Source organism: Sceloporus occidentalis, unplaced genomic scaffold (genome assembly GCF_023333645.1).
Source record: "Sceloporus occidentalis isolate IW3139 unplaced genomic scaffold, rSceOcc1.0.p SCAF_4, whole genome shotgun sequence".
Taxonomy (NCBI): domain Eukaryota; kingdom Metazoa; phylum Chordata; class Lepidosauria; order Squamata; family Phrynosomatidae; genus Sceloporus; species Sceloporus occidentalis.
Genome location: NW_028316984.1, coordinates 16,541,805 through 16,563,262, shown reverse-complemented (window position 1 = coordinate 16,563,262; position 21,458 = coordinate 16,541,805). Strand labels below are relative to the sequence as shown.

At 38.5% G+C, this 21,458-nt stretch overlaps 1 protein-coding gene across 2 annotated transcripts in view; it reads left to right on the top strand.

Annotated features, from left to right (window-relative positions):
* Positions 1-21,458, top strand: part of PLCB1 (phospholipase C beta 1) — a 581,938-nt gene that overhangs the window by 404,863 nt on the left and 155,617 nt on the right. For both annotated transcript variants that reach the window (XM_089519303.1, XM_089519304.1), the window contains exons 8-9: positions 10,972-11,072; positions 15,350-15,516. In XM_089519303.1, coding sequence (XP_089375429.1) covers positions 10,972-11,072; positions 15,350-15,516 — 268 coding nt within the window. The remainder of the gene's footprint in view (positions 1-10,971; positions 11,073-15,349; positions 15,517-21,458) is intronic.

Sequence of the window (21,458 nt, the reverse complement as noted above, 5' to 3'; positions counted from 1 at the left end):
ATACATGTTAATAAAGCAACAACTCTTGTGCACCTTCAAGTTGTTTCGAACTTGTGAGGACCCTAACACAAACCTATCACAGATTTTTCTGGGTAAGATTTGTTCAGACAGGGATTGCTTTTGCGTTTCCTCTGAGGCTGAGAGCATGTGACTTGCACAAGGTCACCCAGTGGGCTTCCATGTCTAAACAGGGATTTGAACCATGATCACCAGAGTTATAAGCCAGAGCTCAAACCAATACATTGGTTCTCAATAACTGTTTAAGAATTTTATTTTATAGCACTTGCATTATGATTTAAACTACGTATTTTAAGCAGCCTATACCCAAGCAGAAACTAAAAGAAATCTGGGTCCCTGTTAACAGCTGGAAAGAGTTATGTAGTAACTGGGGGCAAAGTTAATAAACTGCATAAAGAAAAGAAGAGTTGCAACACTGGAATCACTCTCTGGGGAGCACAGACTAATAAATAAGCTCGACATAATTGATGGTTAAACTATGTTCTCACTAAAGAACCTTTTTCAGCTACAAATCTTCTCTAATAGTTTGAAAGAACTGGATGGAGAAGAAGAAAATTAGGGTATTCCATTTTTGTTGTTTACTGAAAGGAACATGGATATATATATATATATATATATATATATATAAGCCAAAAGATGTTAGCTACAGAATATCCCTCATAATACTGGATTGTAGGTAGCAGTAAATGAACAGTGGACAGTTAACTGAACAGAAGGCTCAGAATCTGAAACGGAGTACAAGGTGAGAAACTCTGAACATTTCATTTTGTTGTATTTATTTAAAAGCATTTCCATCCTGCCTTTTACAGTCAGCCTCCTCAAAGTAGTGTATAATATTGCTTGCAAATATATATACTTCCAAATAAAATGATCAAATACTAAAATACAATAGACTAGCACAGCAGACTAAAAACAGTAGCAAAGGCACACTGAAGAGTTGCAGAAATGCTGTTAACATATGCATAAAAGCAACCAAACTAGACACTAAGGAACAAACGAGACTTTATGGGAATTGGATATTCCCAATGAGTAATCTGTTTTCCCTCTGACAACATTATTTCCTCCTAGATGAATGCTTTACAATCCAAATTTGCAAACTGAGCCCATGTTTATCTCATAATTACTAATCATAAAACAACGCTAAATGCAAGATACATGGATGAAGAGGAAAAAATAAGGTGCTGTCAAAAACAGATTCCTCTCAACACTTGGGAGACCAACTCTGCAGAACACCAATTTGACACTAGGTGAATGTATATATGAAAGGGGTGAGTTCTGCAAGTGATTCATTTGTCCATGAAAAAAAAATAACCTGCCTCTGATAGCCATCTGCCTCAGATCTGAAGGTGGTGGCATCAAAGGAAACCCCCCAGTTAAGCTTTTAATGGGCATGCATGTAAGTGGAAGAAGAAGCATTCCTCTCAAAATGTCTTACTCAAGCTGCATCCTCATTGCAGAAATAATTCAGTTTGGCACCACTTTAACTGTCATGGATCAATGTCAGGGAATTCTGGGAATTGTAGTTTGTTGTGACACCGGAACTCTCTCAAAGAGAAGGCTAAATGTCTCTCAAAACAGTTCTCAGAAATCCTTAACATTGAACCATGGCAGTTAAAGCAGTGTGGATGCAGCCTCAGTCTCTTGCAACTTTATTTGTCAAAACTGGCATTCTGCAATATGTCCTCATTCCTGCTTCTCCCAGATAACACATCACAGCTCTATTCTGAACCAAGACCAGCTTCTGAAACTTACTCTTTCAGCAGACCCCCATCACATCTCTCTAACATGCCAATTTGTCCAGATAGACTGGTAGGTATAAGTGGCTTCCTGATCACTTTTGGGGATCCCCCAGCCACCGTTCCAGAAATTGGACATCTATGTGGGGAATGACTTTCTTTCAATGAAAAAGTAAAGAAAAAGTAAACCTGACCAAAAAAAAACACCACCTCCTCCCCACAAATAGGTATCTGGTTTCCTTGGCAACTCTACAATACAACAGAATAAATAATGACAATGATTTCTTCTTTCATACAATTTGCATAGGCTCAGCAGTATTTAGGGAAAGTAAACTTGTATCTGACTTAATATTACTTTTCTACATTTAATCAATTATATTTAGCATGACATTTTGGTTAATTCTCCCCCTTAGCAAAAATTGTACTTTTGTACATTATCAGCTACTCAGCATTGATTTTCATTTATTTTTGCCTGATATTTGTCTGTGTGTGTGTTGTTTTTGAACTTCATGATAATTTCTGTATATCTAGATGTGTCTTCACATTTCAGGGTAGATATATATCAGCAAATGTATATCAGTGAAGGTTTTCTGTCATTGGTGTTTAATGGTTTTGGTGTCCTGTTTGAGTGATCTCCCCTAGGTAAAAAAGAATAAACTCTTAGACTATCCCTGAGGATAACAACAGATGCCACCCTGAGTAACAGCTGGTGACACATACCCTGTCAAAGGATATTAGTTAGTGCAGAAAAGTTGAATGAAAATGTTTTATTCACTGTAGCCTGTGGACACTATCTGCTCTTCAGAGACAGCATATTTTTGAATTAGCCTGATTTGTTTACTTGTGTTTTATTATTAAGAAACTCTGAGAATATGATTGGAGGATACACTGTATAAATGGCAATAATACATAAATTAAAAGAAGCAGAAACTTGACCTGAAGATCTTGGAGCAGTTCCACAAAGAGAAAGCAGAGGGATTTGTATCAAGTGGGCAATTCATGACCCTTTAGATATTGTTGGGCCAGAAATCCCTACAGGCTTGTTCAGCATATGCACTGGTGAAGGATGAGAGTAGCACTGCAGCAATGCTTAAAATGCTGTAAATCATCTACTGTCAAAATAGCTGTAGCATTTTCTGTGGGTTCTCAGTCCTATCACAGGGAGCATTGTAGTTAGACACTACCAAAGTGAAAATCTTGCCATTTGTAGCCACCTGCCTAAAATCTAAATGTGGCACAATGTGGCACCTTCTCTTAGACAGTGGCACCTTACAACTCAACTGAATCATGAATTTGCATCCCAGGACATGATGAAGTGGTGGGTGCCATGTTCCTTTGGGCACTGGCAAAAGGGCCATCTTCCCGGTAGTGCATGCATTTTGCATGGGCTTCAGGGAAGGACATGAAACACCAGCAATAGCTGGTGAGTGGTAACAGAGGAGCCTAGGCAAAGACATCACTCCAGTTGGATAAAGGAGTGATAAAATTGTCCTTTTGGGCACTCTAGCCTCCATTGTCTCAGAGCTTCATCCCATCTTCCTTGATTTGGACTTGAGGCAGGATATGCAGCAGTATTTTGTTGCAATTTTGGTGGGTGCATTGAGCATCAGAACCAGATCCAGAGGGAAAGGAAATGGAAACTGCATGCCCATCATAAGAAAAAGATGGTCCCTTTATTGCATGTTTAAAGTCTCATTTGGGGATACGAATCAGCTTTAGGTTTTATAAAATAAAGGTTGTGTTGTAGAGGCATAAATATATTTATTCCGTATAAATAAACAGAGAGCTAGTGATATATGTCCAAATCCATCAGTTGAGGGGGGAGTCAGTAGTGTGTGTTTATTTTTGTTTAGTAGTTTAGTTTCCTTTATTTTGTAATTGTTGACTGTGTTTCAGATACATTTATAATATTTGTTTGTAACTGTGTTTAAGTTTAATAAAAATGTTTTAATAACAACATTTTTTAAAAAAAATAATAAAGATGGTCCCAATATGGGAATGGAGGAGTTTGCATGGTTAAATGGCTGTGCTCTGCTCCCAGGCATTTCTATGCAGAAAATTGTATTTTTGTGCACAAAACATTTCTGCACAGACAACAAATTTCTTATAGTATTTTCTTTGCAGAAACTTTGTTTTCTGTACAGAAATATTATATTTGTGCAGAAAAAATTTTCTACATAGAAATGTTGTTCCCTCCAGATAAAGTGGCTTCCTGCACACAAAATGTATATTTTACATGCATAATAAGTCCTGAATGCAAAGTTCCCCCTCATTCTCTTCATGAGGGCTTTCTGAAGCTTGAGAAATGGGGTTGGGGGAGATATATTTTTGAATATTGTTTCCATCCCTACTTCACATGTCAGCTTATAGTTACATCCTGTAAAGGATAAGGGCACTGTGATCCTCTTACCTCTGGTTGACTTGTTTATGATGGGAGAGCTTCACAGAGTGCTCTGTTGAACTGATAGCAAAATGCCATGGTTTTTATGGCTTTACACCCTTTTCATGCATTCACTGTATTTTTATACATTTTTCAATTCTTCATTCTCCTAAGTCCAAATGTAGAGGGTAAACTGTACAGCTGAGGCACTGCCTTGACAAGGTCAACTCAAGCAGAGTCGAAGTGATCTTATTTCATACCCTGTAGCTATCTCAGCTGCTCAGTTCAGTTCACAAATTATAATTCTGTGTAACAAGTGCACAACATGAAGCAGGCTGCACGGTTACAGTACTTCTGAGGAACTGGTCTGCTGGTCATGCACAATATCCTTGCAGGTGTACACAAATTGTGTTACAAATCGGTGTTTTGAAACAGGGAAGTAATCTCTACTAGGTGTATTGAACATAGTCACTGTTCCAATACAGGGTGATGCAAATCAGGAAGTCTCCCAATGTGATCCAACAGATGTTTACCTAAGAAACAGATCTCTCTATTCTACAACAATTGTGTGTGTGTGTGTGTGTGTGTGTGTGTGTGTGTGTATCTACCTTCAAGTCACCTGCTGACTTGTAGTGACCCCATGAATTTCAAAAGGTTTTCTTAGGCATGGAAAACCCAGAGGTGGTTTTGTCAAAAAAAAAATGTTCATCATATATTCTTCATACCTTTTTGAGTCAAAAAAATGTCCATCATTTATTTTTCATGCCTCGTGGAAGGTAAAATGCAATTTTTTTTCACTGCAGGGAGCAAGGGGCACTTTGAGAGCTACAGATGTGGCTCATGTGACATAGGTTGACCACTTCTGTATTAAATAGACCATTTGGAATATTTTAACAATTCTTATAAAATATTATTTAAGTATTTAAGGAAATATATATATATAGTGTAAAAAGGTAAAGGTTTCTCTTTGACAAGGTTTTCAAGTCATATCTGACTATAGGAGGTGGTGCTCATCTTCATTCCTAACCCAAGGGAGCCAGCATTGTCAAAGATGACACCATGGCCATGTGACCAGCATGACTGCACAGAACACTATTACCTTCACACCAAAGTGGTACCTATTTATCTATTTGCAATTTTACATGCTTTCGAACTGCTAGGTTGGCAGAAGCTGGGACTAATGATAAGAGTTCACTCCATCCCACAGTGCTTAGGCCTCAAACTGCCGAACTGCTAATCATGTAGTTGTAGGAGTCAGCATCTTAACCATTGAGACACTGTGTATAGTGTATGCTGCACTATATTCACCAGCATATAGTGTATGCTGGCTAAAATGGTTTTATTGAGGTATAAATGGCTTTAATTGGTAATTAAATACTTTATTTAGGTGCCTATGAATAGTGGTTATTATCAAACCACCAATATAAACTTCTATGTATTTATTATTATATTTATGTCTTTACTTGATTTACTCCGCATTGAACAAGCTTACATTAAAAGCATAATTAAATCACAAATTAGCTACAATACTTAAATTCACCAATAATAAAATCATGCATGTAAAATTACTAATATCTAAAACAATGAATTACAAATATTAACTAAAAATACCATAAGGTACCTTTTAGAGAATACTTTAAATATAAATCAAATAAACTGAGTCAAATCTACTAATATTGGGCTTTTCTCTTAGCATTTGAAATCAGCTTGTCCTAAAGATTGGCTTTTCATACTAAGGAATGGTTCCCAGATTAATAGTTTGTGTATTTGTCCGTTAATGTATAAGGAAGTCACAAAATTCAGCACCTTCCCATGAAATACACATGAAGACAAAGGGAGATTGCAGGGATTGTTCCATATGACAGTGTGTAAATAGATTCACTAGGATAGATATATATCCTGATATACATATGTATATGAAGCAACCTTTCTATTCTAAACCAATGCAGGCTTATGCAGAAGCAAATCTCATTAAATATATCAGACCGCAGATTAATATGATGCAGGACAAAACAGATTTAGAAATGAACTCATGTAACATTGAGATGCAGGAATGCATGATGAAGGTTCATGCATGTCATTTGATTTGGCGTGATACTAAGCAGTACTGCCTTCTGAGTAGCTATAGCATAAAGTTTATGCATTCTGGTTGCACACTGCAGAAGTAATCCAGTTTGAGACAGCTTTAATTGCCCCGGCTCAGTGCTAGGGAATGCTGGGAACTGTAATTTTGTGAGACATTTCGCCTTCTCTGTCAGAGGGCTTTGGTGGCACAGTAAATTACAATTCCCAGGATTCCTTAACACTGAGCCAGGGCAGTTCAAGTAGTTTCATATGGGATTATTTTGGCAGTGTGTTTTGGACATTTGTCCCAGATAAGACACATTGAAAATAATATGAACAGAGGAGCAAATAGGCTGGTCCATCTACCCCTATTATGGTACCTTTAGCCATTTTAAGGAATAGACTGATTTGTTTCTGAAATGGCATGTCATTCTCACCTGTCAGGACAGTAAGGCTGAGGTTAGGAGAAAGAGTGCTAGTTTAGGACTGGTGGTTAGAGTTAAGTTTAGACCCCTCAAATATATATAGAAATCTTAGAGAAGTTACTTGTTGTTGTTTTTTGGATCCTCTTTACAAATTTGAAGCCAGCTTGTTACCTTAGCAACATAAAATGTTTTATATATAATTATTTTGCTCATAAAATTATAGTGTGGGATAATTGAAACTATAGCGTATTCAGAGAATAATTACAAATGCACTAATTGAATTGAATTCTAAATGGTTTTTAATTTCACTACAAATGGAGGTGCAAGCTATTCAGGTCTGTGTACATGTGTGTGTGTGTGTGTGAGAGAGAGAGAGAGAGAGAGAGAGAGATTTCCATCTTTCGCTCAGCATACATATACACAGCAAACAAACAAAGATAGTTTGGTCACAAAGAGACAAACAAGCCACTCAAGACATCTGCTTTTCAGGCATCTGTGTAGCAAGGCAGCAGTTACTGCAGTCCAAAATTTTGCACATTGAAAGAAACACACCAAGACTTGTTTTGAAAATGCACAGATTATTTCCTGGCCACTTTCACATACAAATTAGAAATAATGAAATAAGAAAAGGAAAACCTCACTAACTCACAGTAAGAACAAACAAATAAAATATCTGTGCCTTCTGATTTAGCCCGCAAGGACAACCCAGATCACAATTTACATCCTTAGCCAGGAATCAGGGCAATTTCTATTTTTTGCAAGAGCGTATAGTCTCTTGACAAGCTTATAGAAATGCAGATGAATAAGCAACTACAGTATACTGTTGAAATTTTGATGAACTGTGGAGGGCTAGAAGAAGCTCATGCATAGTGGTTTTGCATCTCTCTGAATATTGGCTACTGGGATTTGCACTGGCTCTCTCAGGTTTCAGACAGCTATCTTAAATGGTGACGCCATGGTGCTGCATGTATATCATGTGCTCCATCACTGAAGTTATGACAGCAACATCCCAGCACCTCAGGGTCCATTACTATGGGGCAAGGGAGGGCAAACTATGACTTACAGGCAACCAGTAACTCACTTTCTGTTATTAAAAATCTTGAGTGGATTTGCCTTTTCCATGATAATGGATCCACTATCCCACCCTGCAGCATTTGATGCAGTAACATAGGAAGCTGCCTTGTGCTGAACCTTGTGCAGAGATCATTCCTTGTCTTGCTTCCTGAGGTCCCATGAGTGGAGATCCTAAGGGTTTTCTTTTCTTTTGAAAAAATCAGAAGTTTCCTTTCTTATTGAGCTATTTAATGGTGTGATGCAGAAAGAAGGCTACATTTTTGTACAGGTTTTCATATGCTAAACAAGTAGGGAGTGGAAGCATTTAGGACTGAAAAACTGCCTCCTCACCAGCTTCTTTATAGAAAATGAAGAAGGGGTGTGGGGTGGAATGGAATGGAAAAGGCATCCTGTTTACTGGAGAGTCAGTGTGGTGTAGTGGTCTGAGCTCTGGATTATGACTTTGAAGACTAGGGTTCAAATTCCTGCTTGGACATGGAAATCCACTGAGTGACTGTAGGCAAGTCACACTCTCTCAGCCTCAGAGGGAGGGAGAGGTACCCCCCCAGACAAATTTTGTCAAGAAAATCCTGCAAAAAGTTCACTTTAGGGTTGCCATAAGTACTTCATGGTACACAACCACAACAACTTAGTTTACATGCCTCCTACACTTGCTCCACAGCTAGTTCCCTTAGAAGAAGGAAACCCTTAAAACCATATAGCAATCCATCACCACCAAAAGTAGGTGCTTAAAATGTTTGATTACTAATGGCTTCCAGGATATTATTTAGACAGTCAGGAAAGCCTCAACATCACTTTCAAAAAACAACATAGCTACCTCATTAGAAGATCAAATGTGAGAAAGTGCTCAAGTATAAATAGAAGCCACAATATCTGAAGGCACTCCAAATCATTGTAGGGGGAGGAAAATTCATAGTTATTAAAGTGGGTCCACTTCTTAGACCCTGGAGTCTAGGGACTAGAACTGATCATAGTCACAGAGCCATCATATGTCACAGAGGCATAATAGGCCAATCAGAGAAGCTTGTGCTAATTCTCAGAAGTCTTATCTTGTATATATGATGGCAATGGTTGTAGGAGAGCCAGCTTGACAGAAAAGGGGGAGATTCCCATACAGCAGTTCATGGTTGTTCAGGGCGATGGAGCAACAAATAGCTACCAGGAAGTGAAAGTGTGAGACAGGAAGGGTGTTAATGGCAGATAAGGATCCCAAAATAAAACCAAACATCCAGTTGTATATACTAGTCTGCTGTATTGCCAGTAATGCTAACATCTATGGTAGAATATGGATTATTGAGAAGTCTGTTTGTGACATTCTAAATCCTGTGTTATTTAATTGATTTCATTAGGACAGGCTGTATTATTTTTGTTTGAATAATGGTACTCTGGCAGCATAGTCTTAACTTTCATATAACTATAATAGATGGACAGAAAAAAATATCAAGCTCCTCTCTTATGGAGTGTTGGTCACCACTGACAGTGAGATAACACTCATTTGAGGGTTAAATTGTGAAATTGTGAGCTTCAAATAATGCCAGCATACACAACTTTCAAATTCTAACTGTACTTTTTACATTATTTGGAAGCAAAGTGGGAATACAGTAATTGTACATATGTTTTCATATCTTTCAGTGGTTCTCAGTCTTTGTCAGACTAACTCTGGCAATTTCCAAAAGCCCCAGACAGCGTGACCAACAATCAGGGATACTATGGAGATTATCACATGGAGGCTTACCATGGCTAAAATGTGGCTAAATCAGTCATAAAGCATGGTGATGTGATCACCAGTCACCCTTGTTTCCCATTATTAAATCATAATGGGAGTGTTCCACTCCTCTCCCATCATCAAAGAGTTCACAGAGTAGCCATTTCTTCAATAACGGGAACTTCCATTATTGAAGAAATGGCTGCTCTGCGAATGCTTTGATGATGGGAGAAGAGTGGGATGCCTCCAATTAGTATTTAATAATGACTTTATGAATGATTTAGCCATGGTAAGCCTCTGTGTGATAATCTCCTATGAGCTGACATTCAAAACATCTGGCCAAATTGTTTGAGAACAACTGGCCTATAGCCCTTTAAATCCAGGGTTCCTAAATATAGCTTCAGACATTTCCAAAATCAACTGAAAGGAGGAAGTTACCAGAATACTGCAGGGCATTATGACAGCATAATTCTAACTTATTTTATTTCAAGGATTTAAGTTAAATCTGTGACTGTATACTTTATATGTCTACAGAAGGAGGTATCCAATACTCCTTACAGAAACAGTTCTCCCATTCACCTGTAGTGAATTGAACTGGCTTAAAGTCCAGTCAGTAGAAAGGCACAGCTCTCTTCCTTCATGTCCAGATTCCAGAACAGTAGCTGGCAACCACTGGAATATTATTGCTTGACGCTTTGCCAGTATTGATTAGCATGCTGGTCAATGTGATTGTACATCTGTGATTGCTGTAAGCCCTGGCCTGCTACATACCTCTTTGAAAGTTTGGGCTGGTGGCGATGGTTTTTCTGCTGGAGGGAAGCCGCAGCCACCAAACCGCATGGATTCCCACTAGCAGAAAAAGAACCTGCAAAAGGGGGTTCTTTCTATGCCACAGTGGCAGCATAATGAGTGCGCCATTGGCGCACTTGTTATACAAGTGCCGCTCGGCGCTTGCATAATAATGGCGGCACCCATGTGTACATGGTACCGCCATTTTGATGCCCTCATCATGTGCTAGGGTTGAGAGGCATGTGGAAGCACTGCCCCAAGGCAACCCTAGCACATGTCTTAATAATAATAATAATAATAATAATAATAATAAATTTTATTTATGTTTCCCCACCTCTCCCATTGGATCGAGACGGGGTTACAGACTATTAAAAACCATTACAAACAATCTCATAAAAATATAGATAAAAATATGGATAAATTCCAATAGTACGGAAACTCTATACACAGTCATTCAACATGCGTATTCAGGGTAAGGCAGAGAATCGATTCATGTTATGTATCGGGCCCCTGTTAGTTTACAGGCTAGAGCATCAGTGAGATGAGGAAGCTAGGAGAAAAGGGGTAGAAGCAGAGTTAGCCCTTCATACACATACTAACCCTGACTAAATCATCAGAAGAAATAGGAATAAAGGGAACTGGAAAAGAGTGCTAGAGTTGTAAAAGTATGTCCACTGTTGTAGGGATGCATTGAGGACAGGCTGGTTTAGAAGGGGCTGTGATGTCACAGGATCTGAGAGGCATGGCTTTAAATATTTTATTTTGGATTGTCCTCCACAGAATGATTCCATTCCTCAAGATGACTTCACCCCAGAAGCATACAGAGAATTCTTGAGCAACCTATGCCCACGTCCTGAAATTGATCACATCTTCCTAGAGCTGTAAGAAATGCTGGAAACCCAGCTTTTGTTGCTTGCTGCTTTCTTTGTTGTTTGTCTTCACTCAGAATCACAAACGGTTTCAAGCAAGTCTCCAACATCATGCTGTGATAGCTAAGACCCAATTTCTTGGTCTTCCTGTTCCATTGTTTAATCAACCAGTTGTGTTGAAGCTCCGCATGTCTGAGTTTTGCTGCTATTTTATATCACTTGAACTTTAACAGGAAATTATTCCTAGAGGAATGTCACTGCCAGGCCTTCGTCCTTCTGACATATGCTAACTTAAACTCCAGTTAAAGCAATTGGGCAGCAAGAGCAGATAGCAAGGAAGAGGATGCCATGAGCAGTGTATATTAGATAAATGCTTTCCCAACCCCAAAAGTGTAAAGAAATGAAGGAAAGAAAATACAGTGCAGTATAGTATTCACAGAAGATGTTACCACTGCTTGTATTCTGCACAAATTAAATTAACTTTTGTTATTTCATGCCATGGAACACCTGGAGCAGCATAACTGTAAATTTAGCATTTAATCTTATCCTTTTCCCCATAGCTTTAATGTCCATGTCTCTGATACTGAACACTTCCAGATCTAAGGGCCAGTGACACATTAACTGCAAGCCCACGTAAGAGAGCACTGTCATTGCCTTGACACATGTTTGAAACCCTTCGGAGAGGAAGGAAATTAGACTAGAGAAGCTATGTGTGAGGGTTGAATTTGAAATCCATCTCTTCCAACCCAGGGCCCTTTCTCCATCCTAAATCCTTCCTCCAAAAGCTGTATTTTTATTTTCAAAAATTGACTCTTAGGCTTTCTTAAGGCATTAGCATATCACATATAGTTAGCTTTCTAATGTTTTAGCCATTCCCCTGTTTTCTTCTTTCTTGTCAAATGGAAATAGCTTGGTACTGCTGTTGCAACACGGTTCCTTCTCACCATTTAACCATGGGATAAAGAGAAGTGATGCAGCTAATGTTTTCTTCAGTTATTTTAATGCAAATTTGAATTTAGCCTGCAGGCAAGAACTTGTGTTAAAGACTCCTATACATGATTCATTGCGTATCTTCATCTCCATGTGTTCTGTTTGCTAATATGAATGAACTGGTGTGGGGAGGAGGAAGACTTGCTAAGAAAGAGTAAGTTGGTGTTAGTATGGGGAGGCTTTAATTCTCCAACAAACTACTCTAACGGATGTGGTCCAGTCAACAGGATACAGGACTTTCCTAAGATATTATGCTGCCTGAAATGGAACAGCAAATGATGTCCCACTCATCCAAGTCAAGCTGAATAGTATTCAAAGCTAGCAAAGTCATTTTTGGCACAGGAGGTAGAAAAGTGCCATAAACACTTCACCCCATTCATGGGAGTCAAAAGACAAGAATAACTATCAAAATGGCTAGTCATTTGCTGCCTTAAGTAACTGCCCCACTCTGTCTAATGGTGAGAGTTGGCCCTGAATAGAAAACCTTGCTATCTTCCAATAAATATTCATCTTATCACAGAGACAGATCATGTAGGTGACCAGTATCATATACTGTATGAGGTACAAATTGGGGCATTTTTAAATCTCTCAGCTATAATCAGCATTGCTTTCTAGACACTATCATCATTATTATGTGAAGACAAGTATCTGAGCTAATTAGTTAAAAAACAATATTAACACACTGTACTAAGTCAGAAGATATAAAGGGATCCAGATATAAAGGGATCCATATAAAGGGATCTATATAAAGGGATCCACTTTGAGACGAACTGGTTTATTCTAGCATAAGTGTCTTTGGGCTTCAGTCCACTTCCTCAGATGTGCTGTTTCTTATGATTATGCTGAATCAAGGCTTTCTGGTGCAGAGCTGGGTACCGGTGCATGACCAATGGGAGTGGTACTTGAAAAAGAGTAGACTTTAGCAGTTATTCTAGTACTTCTGCCAGCTGTATATTTGATCCACATAAGAACCTGCTGCCCACTATCTCTCTCGGCATGTGGTTTTCTGTTCTCTGTTCAAAGAGCTAGGCAGGAATGAAAGAAAAAGGAAAAACTTCAAGCATGGCTAAGAAGTCCCAGATCCTTCCAATGTCATTTCTCTTAGATCCATAGGCCCAAGACCAAGAGTAGTAGCAGAATGGAATCAGCCCCTGTGTCTATTTCTGTTGGGATAAGAGGGCACAAATGGAGATTGATTACTGTTTTGGGCTCTTCTGTGGGCCAGTGAAGTGGATGACAGAAGAAAATCAAATATGAGAGCAGCTGCTTTAGCAACAGAACCTGGGAAAGTACTTCTGGAAAGCAAATAGTTTCAAGTCACAAGTCAGTGTAAATCAAGAAGTAACAGTGCCAATTAAATCCATTTCAGTTCCAGATTGTAACACAACAAAATGTGCAAAAGTTAAAAACAGGTGTGTGTTAACACTTCTGCCAGGCACAGTATAGTCCTAAAGCCTTCCTCTAAACAGTTATCATTATGTGTGTATGACTTGAAGTTGCCTACCAACTTATGGTGACCCCATGAATTTCATGGGGTTTTCTTAGGCAATGAATACTCATTGAAATATAGCCTACTATACCTGATATTGGATGACAATCCAAAAACTAATCAGAGCTGAACCTGCTTAGCTTCCAAGATCAGATGGGATCTGGTGCCTTTGGGGTATTTAAGCTCTGTAGTTATCATTATAGCCACAGGTTTTTGTTTAACAGTAACATTTTCATTATCCCATTTCTTAGGAATAACTCTGTTAATTGTGCTACTTTATAAAGTAGCATAGTGCTACTGGTATGTTGCAAAAAATAAAAATAAAAATGCAATCTGTGCTATCTATGTCATTGTCACTTTATAACTCCAGCAGAGCATAAGTCACAACATGATATAGCACTTGAACTGGCAGTATTCCTCTGTCACTATTTAATGAGGCTGCACCCAGCTATAGAAGTAACTTTAAAAGTTGCTAAGGGATTAAGTTATCTGTCATTATGCCACAATCGTAATGTAATTGTACATTTGTTATTGACAATTGTACCTCCCAAATGTAATGGGAAAATACTTTCAAGCACTGACAAATGTTTAAGGGCTTTTTGCAAATCTCTCTCCCCTCCCCCTGCTGAACTCTAATGTCTGTCCTGGATTGTTTGTTTGTTTTGTTTGGAAAGTGCAACATCTTTAATATTTGCGTCATAAATCATTAGAGACTTTGCATCACAGTTAATTTGAAATGGCAAAGCTATAGATGCTGCAAATCTTAAAATGGCTGATATGTGGTAAAAAAAAATAAACTCAGTCTCTTGGCTGCTGGAATCAATCTTGGACCAAAGGACTCTGCTGGTGGTTTTATTTTTACTACAATCATGCAAGTGCTGGAGGTGTATATTTTGCAGGCTAAGTTGTGAGCATTGTGCCAATGACTGTGGTGGGAAGGATAATTTCTGATTTATGGGTACCCTAAAGCAAACCTGTCACAGATTTTCTTGGCAGAATTCATTCAGAAGGGGCCTTGCCCTTGCCTTCTTCTGAAGCTGAGAGAGTTTGACTTACCAAAGGTCACCAAATAGGTTTCCATGGCCAGGTGGGGATTTGAACCTTGTTCTCCCAGAGTCCTAAAGCAACACTCAAACCACTAGATCACCCTGGCTCTCCATAATTAGACATCATCCTTTAAAAAAACCATTTTTATTAAATTCAAAAATATATATAAATAAAGAATTCAACAGAAAAAATAAAATCTATAATTAAAATTATCAAATATATTCCAATAAAGAAAGAAAGAAAGATGAAGAGAAAAAGAAGTTCTTCCGATTTGCAAATCAACAGTCATATATAACAACCTTATCTTAACCACTTGAATTTTCCAAATACACACTTCTTTCTATTATCACAGATCTTCTAGACTAATATTAATCAATAGCTTTATCAGTTATCTTTTTTCAAAAATGCCATAAGCTTTTTCTACTCTCCAAGAAATCCTAAGGATCCATCTACAATTAAAACAGTAAAATTGTCCATCTTAGCTAAGTCCTCAAACTTTGCCATCAACTCATCCATAGTTGTTACTGCTGAATTTTTTTTTTCATTTGTACACATCTGCCAACCTCACTGCAGTGATAGTATATTGCAGCAGTCTTACATAATTTTGTTCTAACTGTATGTGCATAAGTCCTAACAGAAAGTAAAAACTCAGGTTTTTTGCACATTTGCTTTCCAAAGATTTTGATTTCAAAAGAAATGGAGGGGGTGTGTGATGCATTTGATCATCTTTCTTTTCTCCTCCCTGTTCGATTTTATTTTCCAGTGGTGCCAAGACCAGACCATATCTTACTGTTGACCAGATGATGGAATTTATCAATCTGAAGCAACGAGACCCACGGTTAAATGAAATTCTTTATCCACCACTGAAGCAGGAACAGGTTCAGCAACTGATTGAAAAATATGAACCCAATAATGTTTTGGCAAAGAAAGGTCAGTAATTTTCATTATCTTCAGTATTCTGTTTCTGATTTCAAACAATGAGCAAATTACTGTGGAGAAATACATAATAGAGAGCAGACTGGATCAAGCTTAATCACGTTTCCAATTGGCTGCCTTAAGATTTGATAGCCTTGAAGCCAAGAAAATTTAAATATATTATTTGGAACTTGCGTGGAGGGGTCTGGGTTAGTTTTGTTGTTGCATTTCACTTCAAAAGATAGGCAATTTGGAACATAGAAATGTGATCATTGGTAGAACAATTGTTTTAATTGAATTTGAAATCTGTGAAATAGAGGGGAAAGGCTATAGGAGAACAACCTCATGTTGCTGAGCTGGAGCACAATAATTTTGTGGCTTGATAAGGTGCAAAATACCACAGCCGTCCATCTGCTGATAAATTATTTATGGTAAGTGAACCTTAAAATGAATGAATATGCATTTTGTTGTAGTCAGAAAAGATGCTTTGGGGGATGTAAAAAAAAATGTTACTAGAAGACTGGGCTTTCTGCCAAAATATACTCCTTAGTTCCATTCGGATAAGTATTGCACAGCCTAGAGGTTTCACATAGTGTTGTGTTTGGGCTAACGTCTTCTTTCGTTCAAGTATTCTAAGGGCTTCCCAGCTATTTAAATTGGTCCGGCCACTGTAATATTCTAAATACACAAGGGACAAAAATGCTGCTATGTAGAGAGAGAAAAAATTACTTTGATATTGAGTTATATCAAAAATTACTTTGATATAAGAAACAACACAAATTTAATCCACCATTTCAAGCCTTTAGCCCTTGAGATTGATTAAAGTTGACTGGCATCCAAATGGAAACTAAATATGTAGCTTGGTTTTCTTTCTCCAAATCTTCTGTTTTCTGGTGGTTTTCTGTCACCCCACTTTAAAAATTATTTTTGCCACCAGATGCCTGTTTAACCTATTAACTTGTCTAGATTTTTAATTGTCTTTTTAAAAAAAAAAGGTAAAAGAAAGCAAATTTCTAATTGAACTTCTAGAAACCAAAACATGAGGCAAAATGTAGAGGCACAGGAAACTGACATAGTGTGAGCATATATTTACTGCTTCTTCTTTCCCTTTCTGCTGTGCAGCACAATTGTGAGCATTGCAGCAATTCGTTTACAATTTTCTTAGGTGAACATTTTTCTTATGTGTTTAGGTCTTTATTTAACTAAAACTGAGTTGTCTTTAAATGATCTGTTGTAGTTCGTAGTTTTTGTTTTGTTTTTGGAGAGAATCACAGATGCGATCCACTAAGATAAATGCAAACCGTCACTGATGCATCTGCTAAGGAAAAAACTATTATGACTCTGTCACTTCTCATTCAGCAACTGGGAAAAGATTCTATAAAACTCTAGGTTCTGGTGTGTGTTATGCAAAATGTTCGAAGCAGATGTGGTTAATATGTGTTCAGCTTTCCCTGTATCTCTCATGTTGATTTCTCCTGAAGAGAAATCCAGATTGACTGCTTAAAATCTGATCCATACTTTAAAAAAGGAAGAAGGAAAACAGCCATGGAGGATATATAGAGGTCACCCATTCCACAATCTGATTGCTCACTTATTAGGAATTGAGAAAGAGACTATAACCACCCAGGGCAGACCACTAAGGGTTACCATGATTCAACTATGTCCCAATTCTTGCCCAAATCAGCTGGTTAGCTGGGATGTCCAATTCTGACATCATTGGCAGGAATCTTGGGCTTTTTATTGTGCTTGCAGGCAGATTAGAGCTGCAGTAGTGGATATTCAGGAGCAGAGGGGTGCTAGGATATACCCTTAGGTCATATAATGCTTTAGAGAAGGGGAAAGAACTAGAGATAGATAGATAGATAGATAGATAGATAGATAGATAGATAGATAGATAGATTAGATAGATTAGATAGATTAGATAGATTAGATAGATAGATAGATAGATAGATAGATAGATAGATAGATAAGATAGATAGATATATAGATAAAAGCAGCAGTAGGGAAACAAGGTAACAAAGTAAGGAGGCAAAGGAGGGAATGGGAGACAGAAGGTAGAAAAGAAAGAGGGAGGTTGAGAAAGTATTGAAGGAAACTGGATAAGAAAGGAAATAGAGGATGGTCAGGATGAATTATAAGAGAGAGTACAAGAGAGAGTACATAAAGCAAGAAGTTACCAGGATTAGGTTAGGCCTTTCTCTCAGTCTCACTAGCATCCCAAGCATGGTTGGTGGGCACAAGAGGCAATCTCAAATAGTTTTTTATAGTTTTATTAACAAAATAATCAACACAAACACAAGCACACACATTCACGCACCAGCACAAGAACTAATGAAGCAAAGGTGGGAGATGGTGAATAGTGGAGGCCTTGCTAACAGTGATACTTTACCGACCTTGAAGCTTGATTCCAATCAAAGGATTTCCAGAACAGAGATGGCTCAATAGCTGCCTTGGCATGGGACGGGGGGAGCAATTGAAGGGTCTACTAGAATCAACAGAGTGTCTGCACAGTCTCAAACTAGAGCAAATTGCTATTGTCTAGGTGGAGGTATATATACCCAAAATCATGTCTCGGGACAGTAATCAAGGAATGAATTGATAAACTCACTGCTAGATGGTTTTAGAGGACAGAAGAATTGTCAAGAGATCAAGGGAAACATTCAGATGATTGGCATGAATATATCAGACAAAGAAAAATTTGTGCTCTGAGAGAAGTGTCCTTTGCCTGAGTATGCACAATCACCTCCTTTGGCCAGAATCACCCTGTATCAACAAAAGGAATTATGCTGATGCCTTTGGTGATCATATTGTGGTGGGTGGCTTGCTTACTCCTTTGCTAGAACCAACCGGATTTCCAAATATGGCATGGCCAAGTTTCTGCCTTGGAGTCCCCTTTACAGATTATTCACCAATCACTTATGTCAGTGTCCCTTTAATATAAAATTGATATCAAATAGGAGGGGTGATTGGGGGCCTACTCTTGTAGTAACAACTTCCACCTCAAAATATCTAAGCATTATAGTTTTACAAATAGCGGGTCAGAGTTACCTCTGTACATAAATAGCATCTTAATCTTCATGTAACAGAATCTTCTCCTGCATTAAATCCCAACTTTTCCCCATAGTTTGGTCTTGCTGTTTTAAATCTTTGTTTCCTAAAGAGATTGAAAATACTTGTCAGAAGGTTGCTTTGTACAATTCGATCGGCTTGTCTCCTAGACAACAGACCATACTGACAGAAGGAGCACAAAGCAGGGGAGGCCCAACTTTTTCACACTGAAGACACCTTAATAATGCAGTACTATTTTAAATATAGCATCTGAGATCAGCCACATCCCTCCTAAGTCAGGCTTTGTTCTAACCAGGACACTAAAACAAGAGAGTACCTTTTCCTAGATACAGAATGTTGTGAAGGTAACATCGTGTCTTCTCAGAACAGTTGGTTGGATGTTTATCAGGAGAGGCAAAGGAAGCCTGAGTCTTAGAAGAGAATAAACACCAGGCAGAAGGTGAGAATAGACTAGATGGCCATTGTAGGCATCCAAGGATTCTGTGATGTTGTGGCTTTTTTTAAGGGCAGCTTTATATACAGAAGTGAAACTATCGAAGGGGAGTGGGACAAAATCATGGGATTGTCCCACAAAAGAAGAAATCTACCCTCCTTCCCACATGAAATTTTCATACACTCCTCAAATTTCTAGCATTATGGTGACTTGAAACTTCAGTTGAGCCTTTAGAAATACAGTTTAGGCTAAATACAGTTCTTAAGGGAAAGGGTAGGCAAAGTTACAAAGGGAAAGCAAGCACAACAAATATTGGAGTTCTAGCTGTGAATGATTTTCAGTGCCTCTGCAGTGCAAGAAATTTGGGAAATGAAGGAAAAAATTCATTTAGGGGCAGAGTTTTTATTGGAAGAAAAATGTCCTTAGGACATAGATATTAGTCCCTCCCTATAAGCCTGGAGTAAGAAAACTGTAGCTCTCTACCTGTCGGACTGCAACTTGCATTGGCATACAGCATTTTCTGTGCTGGCTAGGGCTGTTGGGAGTTTCAATTCAGCAATTCCCATGCTGATCATGAGCTATAAAGCCCTACACGGTTTAGGTCCAGACTATTTAAGAGACTGTGGCCTGTTACAGACAGCCAAAATAAAGCTGCTTCAAGTCACAGTGGAGGTATGGTGTTTCAATGATGCATGCGTCCTAAGAATCCAGAAGCCACACCAAAGCCACACTCCAGTCCTTAGGGCTGGAGCGTGGCTTTGGTGCAACTTCTGGACTTTTAGGACGCATGCATCATTGAAACACCATACCTCCACTGTGACTCGAAGCAGTTTTATTTTGGCTATCTGTAACAGGCCTGTATCTCCCCATACGAACCACAAAGAGCCCTAAGATCCTTGGGCGAAGGCTTTCTCTCAGTCCCACCTCCATCCCAGGCTTCCCTGGTGAGGACAGGAGAGAAATCCTTCTCAGTGGCTGCTCCCACCCTCTGGAATTCCCTTCCACGGGAGGCTAGGCTGGCCCCCTCACTGCTGGCCTTACGCAGACAGGCAAAGACATTTTTATTCAAACAGACTTTTTAAGATCTGGCAGGCTTGGTTTTATTGGGGGATGAAAGGGTTAGTCTTAGATTAGTAATTTTAACTTTAGTTTTTTGTGGGTTTTTCAGGCTATGTGGCCATGTTCTAGGAGAGTTTCTGCCTGACGTTTCACCAGCATCTGTGGCTGGCATCTTCAGAGAATGCTTGCCAGGCAATTCTCTGAAGATGCCAGCCACAGATGCTGGCGAAACGTCAGGAAGAAACTCTCCTAGAACATAGCCACATAGCCCGAAAAACCCACTAAGAACTATGGATGCTGGCCATGAAAGCCTTCGACTTCACAATTTTAACTTTGTATGTTTAAATTTTATATTTGTATTTTTATATTTTTTATTATTTTAATTGTACAATTTTAATTGTTGTGTTTTATACATGATAGCCTCCTTGGGTCCCACTTTGGGAGAAAGGTGGGAGAAAAATGAAATAAATTAAAATAAATAAAAAACAAACAAATGCCTGGAGTGTATCATGTTCTCCACTCCGGCTCTAAGCAGTTCCAGGATGAGGTTTACATGTTCAGTTGTTCACAGTTGAATTCTTTTTACAAGAAACCATGCACATTGGTGCAGAGGCAATGAAAATCAAATGTCCCTCATTTTAACATGGTCCCCAGTCCCTTTTTCTTCAACTTGTATTGTTTCTACAATAGACTAGAATTTTTTTAAACCTCTGCAATAGCTTACCTCTGTTGAACTTTTATGGATGATTCAGGGTATGTTCTTGTTGCTAGCTTCTGGGAACGACAAAGGACTGTACTTTTCAGATCTGATTTATGATTATTGTGGGTATGGTTTCTAAACCAGCCTGTTTAGTGTGACAAATAGCACTGTAGGGCAGGAGAGGCCCCAACACAGTCCTTCAGTGGTTCTGAAAAGTAGAGCTTTTGAGTTTCTCTGAAGAGATCATTTGCTTGCTCCAACTTGTCCTTAAAGCTGCATTAAAGTATCTTACTGTATATACTCATGTATAAGTCTAGAAATTTTAGTCAAATAATTGACCACAAAAACCTGAATCGACTTATCCACGGGCCAATGTAAGTACTGTACTTTAACTCATATATTTGAGAATGAACAATCCTCTGGTGAAAGGCAATAATGAAATCTGTCCTGGAAGCAATGACCTTCTTCTATTCTCTTATCCATCCAGCCTTTAATGTGAGCACAAATAGTTATGCCTCCTGGAATTTTATAGTTTCCTTGCCATTGTGTTTCTTTGTTTAATCCTTTAGATCTTTTGTTACATGTCCCTAAGTTTTTCCCTCGACTTATCCATGGGTCATATCAAAATCCATAATTTTGGTCCCCAGACCTGCCCTCGACTTATACATGAGATCGACTTATAGTCGAGTCTATATG